The 6,253-nt window shown below is 49.0% G+C and overlaps 1 protein-coding gene across 1 annotated transcript in view; it reads right to left on the reverse strand.

Moving 5' to 3' along the window:
- Positions 1-5,441, reverse strand: part of CAPRIN1 (cell cycle associated protein 1) — a 50,841-nt gene extending 45,400 nt beyond the window's left edge. The window contains exons 1-2 of the mRNA XM_010358360.2: positions 5,187-5,441; positions 4,422-4,637 (exon numbers count right to left, since the gene is read on the reverse strand). Coding sequence (XP_010356662.2) covers positions 4,422-4,637 — 216 coding nt within the window. The 5' untranslated portion in view covers positions 5,187-5,441. The remainder of the gene's footprint in view (positions 1-4,421; positions 4,638-5,186) is intronic.
- Between the last annotated feature and the right edge of the window lie 812 nt (positions 5,442-6,253).

Here is a 6,253-nt window from a genome sequence, read left to right on the forward strand (position 1 = left end):
TTCAATACTACCTGTAAGATTTGCAAATGGAGTTTTACACTTGATTCTCTTTATCACAGCTGTATTTCTTCTCTTTGATAAACATTCACGTACTTTTTTTTTTCTTGAGACCGAGTTTCGCCCTTATTGCCCAGGCTGGAGTGCAATGGCGCAATTTCAGCTCACCGCAACCTCTGCCTCCTAGGTTTAAGCGATTCTCCTGCCTCAGCCTCCCGAGTAACTGGGAATACAGGCATGTGCCACCACGCTCAGTTAATTTTGTATTTTCAGTAGAGACGGGCTTTCTTCCATGTTGGTCAGGCTGGTACTGAACTCCCGACCTCAGGTGATCCACCCACCTCGGCCTCCCAAAGTGCTGAGATTACAGGCGTGAGCCATCGCACCCAGCCCTCATGTACTCTTTGGAAGCCTGAATTTAAAAACCTACCAAGCCTTTTTGTTGCATTACATAATAGGATCATATTTCATCAACGTTAAGCATGCATTCTCATTGAGCAGATGCTTAGCTTTTTCTTTAATGGCTCAAATTATTAGAAAATAAACAACTTTGTTTTTTAAAATACAGTAAAATTATTTCAATTATCTGTTTTAATTTAAACAACACTACATATCCATAGTCATTTCTGCCAGGATACTTATTTTAAAATCCATAAAAAAAGCATTTTGGTCCAGAAGGCTCCGATAATAGGTCAAGATTGAAATATAGCTCAAATGTAAGTTGCTAAATGAAGTCAAAGCAAATCCAATTGTAAACAGTACCTCACTTTACTCCACAAGGGTCTCTAAAGAGGAATTCAAAACTGATTTGTAAAGCAATCCTATTTTAGTGCATTAGAAATGCTCACTTATACTTAAAAACAGTTAAGTCTTCTCACAAGTAAATCATCTAAATATAAAAAGGATTTAAACTAAAAACCAGATGTGCTTAAATTTAGGGAAAATCCAAATACCCTGAGTTTTTCAAAAGGCAAAATATATAGGTTTAATAGCAGTTAAGTCAACATCAATACTGCCAACCTAACTACTTAAGTGGGTAGAGTTCAGTCTGTGGCTTATAGAAAAATCTCAAGACTTAACTGTAACTTAGGACCTTTTTACTGCTATCTACCACTTAAAACACTGAGAAGACAGAAAAAAAACTTACTCTGTGCAGTTTGCTAAATCTCCATTATTAACATGGCAATCTTTCAGTATGGATTAGCCTAGTTAATTATGTAATAATTACATTATTTTCTCCTTTATAACTTGAGGGGAGGCCAGGCATGGTGACTCACACCTGTAATCCCAGCACTTTGGGAGGCAGACACGGGTGGACCACTTGAGGTCAGGAGTTCGAGATCAGCCTAGCCAATGTGGTGAAACCCCGTCTCTACTAAAAATACAAAAAATCTGACCGCACGCGGTGGCTCACGCCTGTAATCCCAGCACTTTGGGAGGCCGAGGCGGGTGGATCACCTGAGGTCAGGAGTTCTAGACCAACCTGGCCAACAAGGTAAAACCTGTCTCTATTAAAAATACAAAAATTAGCTGGGAGTAGTGGCAGGGGCCTGTAACCCTAGCTACTTGGGGGGCCGAGGCAAGAGGATCACTTGAACCTGGGAGGCGGAGGTTGCAGTGAGCCCAGATCAAGCCGTAGCACTGCAGACTGGGGGACAAGAGCCAGACTTCTCAAAGGAAAAAAAAAATTGCCTGGGGTGGTGGTGCACACTTGTAATCACAGCTACTTAGAAGGCTGAGACAAGAGGATCACTTGAACCCGGGAGGTGGAGGTTGCAGGAAGCCGAGATCGTCCCACCGCATTCCAGCCTGTGCGACAGAGCGAGATTCATCTCAAAAAATAAAAAAACAAAATAACTTGAGGGTAGGGTATGACAGAGTATAGTAATTCACATGCACCTATACACATTTAATGACCAGTCATGGTTCAAGTCCTAGGAGGGGCTTATAAACTAGATTTATATTTTTTTTCAGAAGTACTTGAACAGTAGAGTCTAACAGCCACCTCACAACTAGATTGGCTGCCAGTCAGCACCTACCTTTATATTAACTTCTTTGAGGAGTTATCTTTCAGTCATTAATGTCTCTACACTTTATATCACTAATCATTAATGTTCATAATTAGTATTAATTCATTAATGTTCATAATTATTAATATTTACATTCAGATTACTATCCTAGAAGAAAACATTTCCAAGAAATTCTGAAGAATCAAAAATTCAAGTAGCAGCCAGATCAGTAGGCTTGCTTACTGCATTAAAATTTTAAAAAGAGGCCGGGCACAGGGACTCACACCTGTAATCCCAGCACTTTGGGAGACCAAGGAAGGCGGATCACGAGGTCAAGAGATCAAGACAATCCTGGCCAACATGGTTAAACCCTGTCTCTACTAAAAATACAAAAAATTAGCTGGGCATGGTGGCAGGCATCTGTACTCCCAGCTATTTGGGAGGCTGCCGGAGGAGAATCACTTGAACCCGGGAGGCAGAGGTTGCAGTGAGCTGAGATTGTGCCATTGCACTCCAGCCTGGGCAAAAAGATCAAAACTCCGTCTCAAAAAAAAAAAAAATTTAAGAAGATACCCAAGTTAGTCTCAATTTCAACAGTGTAAACTATATCATGTGTCAGACTCAGAAGATACTGGCGGTGGGCATGCTTATTCCACTCAACATTTGAATGTAGCTACCTTACAGCTTACAGTTAAAATACTTTTGTTATTTTGTTGATGTAACTACATCTACTATTCCAATTACCTATAACAAAACACACATTTATCAAAATAAATGATTGGGAAAAAAAGATAGAAATCCCAAGATTAGAACATCTCTCAATTTCAAATAAAGTCCATGAAATTCAAGTAAAACTCCCAACCTTTAATACTGAAGAGGAGACAGGGAAGTATCAAATTTAAATGTTTTAAAACTCTCCCAAACTGTAAAATATATCAGTAAATAAGTAAAACTAATAAGACCTAAACATCACCAGTTTTCTTCAACTTATTTCCCACAGCCCAAGTTTTAGCCAATTACTATATCAGCACCTAAGTAACACTATTAGGTGTCTGGCTACATAAACACTGCAAAATGATTTCCTGGAAATTCAAGATGTTATAAATATGTTTTCCTAGAGGCAGACAGTAGAAGTTATCAAAGTTTCATTTTACTTTACAAGGTAAAATTCAAGTTAACATGATAGTCACAGACGTAATTACCTCGTTTTCACAAACGACTAATTTGTTTCTCCCCTTCCACCTCTGATCTTAACTCATTTCAATTATTCACTCTGCCCAGACCTTTTCTCTACATACATACACACGCCCCTCTAAACAGAGTTTACACTGTCCTGCGATGAAAGCATAAAACAAAAGGCTGACTTGCAGATGAAGATATACCTCAGTAGTGTGATCTACAAGGACTAAATATTGAATCCAAAAATTCGTGGGTGTGGCTCGATTTTTTTTTTTAGAGGGGGGCCAAAGGAGGCCAGTCGGGGCGGCTGCCTGGTCTCTGCCCTCCCCCTCTGCTTTCGCTTTGTGCTCACAATGCAGCTCCAGTAAAGCGCTTCCCTCTCCCCGCAGCCGCCGCCATGTTAGACGCTCTCTCCATGTGCCCCGAGTCCCAGCCATCCACTCCAGTCTCCCCAGGACCCAGCCCCCAACGAATCTAAATCCTGGCAGTCCCCCGCCCCTTCAGAGTCCCCTAGGAACAAAAAGTCGCTGCAGAAAATCATCTCGCGATTGAGCTGAGCGTGAGGCTCCGGGGGACACCTGAACAATTGAAACAAAGAGGGAAACGCAGGGGAGCCCATCGCATGGGGGCGGGGGTCGCAAATCGAAGATCCATTCAAAATGGGCCTGCCGGAAAGGCAGTTCTGCCTTAAGATTCTAAACACACTTCTCTCCCACGGAAGAAAAGGGGACGCTCGACAGGTCTCAAATGCATGGTAGCCGAGCGGACAGACCGCAAGGCTACAGGACACAGGCCGCCCCAACTCCACGAGGCGGTCGGTTGAGCCCGGAGCCCCCCGCGCAGGGACCTCTTCATTTTGGGCCCTCGTCAGAGAAATCGGGCCTCGGAGATGGAAAGAAGGGCACCATACAGTGAAGTCCTGACGACAGGCCCCCCACCCTCACATATCCCACTCCCAAAGGCCAAAAAGCCAGACCCACAGCGGAAGAGTAATAAAAAGGCCTGGGGGAAAGTGCCGCGTCCGAGTCAGGTGACAAGTGCCTCCTCCAGGAGCCCGTTTTCTGGGCACGAAGCTCCCGGTGAACGTGGAGACGGGACGTGGGGACCACGGGGTGGGAGGAGGGGACCTAGTAACGCTCCCGAGACGGAAAGAAGCGCAGGCTCCAGCGACCAGGGTCGGAGGGGGCGCAGAGCCCGGCCGCAGCCACCCCTCCCTTCCCCGCCAACTCATGGCACCTTTTTCTTCTCCAGGTTCCGAAGTTTCTTGTCGATCACCCCGAGAATCTGCTTCATGGCCTCGGTCTGGACAGCGCCGGTGCCGGTTGCGGGGTGCTGAGAAGCCGGCGCGGCGGCCCCGGCTCCCGCGGCAGCCTCACTCCCGGAGGAACCTGACGGCGGAGGCGGTCCGGACGACTTGCTGCCGCTCCCGCTGTGGCTGGTGGCCGAGGGCATCTTCAAACCGCGACGGGAGAGAAGAAAAAGCGGGAGGAAGGACAAGAGCGGCGAGTCAGGACACGGACGGGGCGAGACGCGGGACAAAACGCGCAGCGGGCGGGAGCCTACGCGAGCGGGTGGGGGAGGGGGCGCGGCGCGCCTCCAGGGCAGGAAGAGAGCGCGAGCGCGCGCGCGACCCGCCAGCGGGGCGCCTGGCCGGGCCTCGCACCGCCCCCCGACCCGCCCCTCCCCCGCGGAGCCACCGGCTCGGCCTACCAGCCCCGGGGCTCCGAGCCTCGCGCCGGGGGCGGGGCATCGCCGCGCCGGCCGCCAACGGCTAGTGCAACGGTCCCCAGTTGGGAGAGCCGGCTTTCGCCGGCTTCCAGGGAAGGGAGGAAGGAGAGAGGCCAGAGCTCGGGGGCAGAGAAGGGCATGGGAAATGGCCGGGGTGGGGTGGGGGTACTTGGGGGCAAGCCCCTCGGAAGCTCCAGCGGGTCCGGAGATAAAGGACACTCGGGCGCAGCGGCCCTCTTCCCTTGCAGCGGCTCGGTCCCGGGTGGCGCTCACCGTGCGCGCGCGGAGGCCGCTGGAGATCACGATTGGGCAGCTGAGAGGGCAAGGGTGGCAGTGCCTTCCGGGCAGTGTCGCGCGCTCCGTGGGCGCAGGCCGCTTTGCCCTGTCCCGCTGCACCGAGAGCCGCTCCTAGTGAGGCGAGAGCCGGGAGCGGGAGGGACTTAGCCAGCCAGCAGCCCTCTGGGGCGCGGGGGGCGGGAGAAGCGGAGAGCGAGGGCCTTCGCGGCCGCTCGGGCTGCCCGGCGCGAACGCCTGCCCGGAAGAGGCAGCCCTCTAACCTCTCCGCTGTCCCCCGGCCCCTGCGCTGTGGGGCGCCTCCTGGACGCAGGTGGGGATGGCCCTGCCAAGGCCGAAGGAAAGGCGCCTTGAGTTTTGAGAGCAATCAACGCTAGGGTCCTTCAGGCGAAATCGTTTGACGCCCAAGCGGGGACAATAGGTGTCAAGCTCTGGAGCTGGCAACTGCCCCTTGAAGAGCCCTTATTTGGTGGGGGTGGGGGTTGGGGGGCAAAGGTTTCTGCAAGTAAGGGGTGCGTGAGGTGGGTGGTGCAATCCCAGCTTCTAGAATTCCTTCTGTATGCAGAGCGAGCAAACTCCTATAACCCATAACGTCTTTTGAAAAAAAGACAACTCGCCGCTTCCCCACCAATCACCCAGTAACCTAGGAGTTCTCTGTAGAACGTGTCGGACACGGTCATGGTTGGTGGCTTTTTAAATCCTAAAGCTCTGGCCTCAGAGTCTTCAGCTACCCTATGATATATATCCAGTAGGCCTGAGTATTATGAATTATTAGACTTTTGTTCCCTTTTGTTTCAGGTTTACCTAACACTGTAAAGAGAATGTTCAATGAAATAAAAAAAAAGATTACTTTTTTTTCCAAGAGAATTATTCCAGCCTTGGAGTGGAATGGGTGTGGACAGTGAGCAGAGAAACAAGAAACCGAGTTCTGGAAGGAAATAAAATGAATATAATCAGTGGAAAATTCAGCAACGCAATATTGTGCGACAACAGTAAATGACCAATTTATAATTTAAATTCTATGAAAAAGAGATTTAGAAGAGAGT

This window comes from Rhinopithecus roxellana, chromosome 15, assembly GCF_007565055.1.
Source record: "Rhinopithecus roxellana isolate Shanxi Qingling chromosome 15, ASM756505v1, whole genome shotgun sequence".
NCBI lineage: Eukaryota > Metazoa > Chordata > Mammalia > Primates > Cercopithecidae > Rhinopithecus > Rhinopithecus roxellana.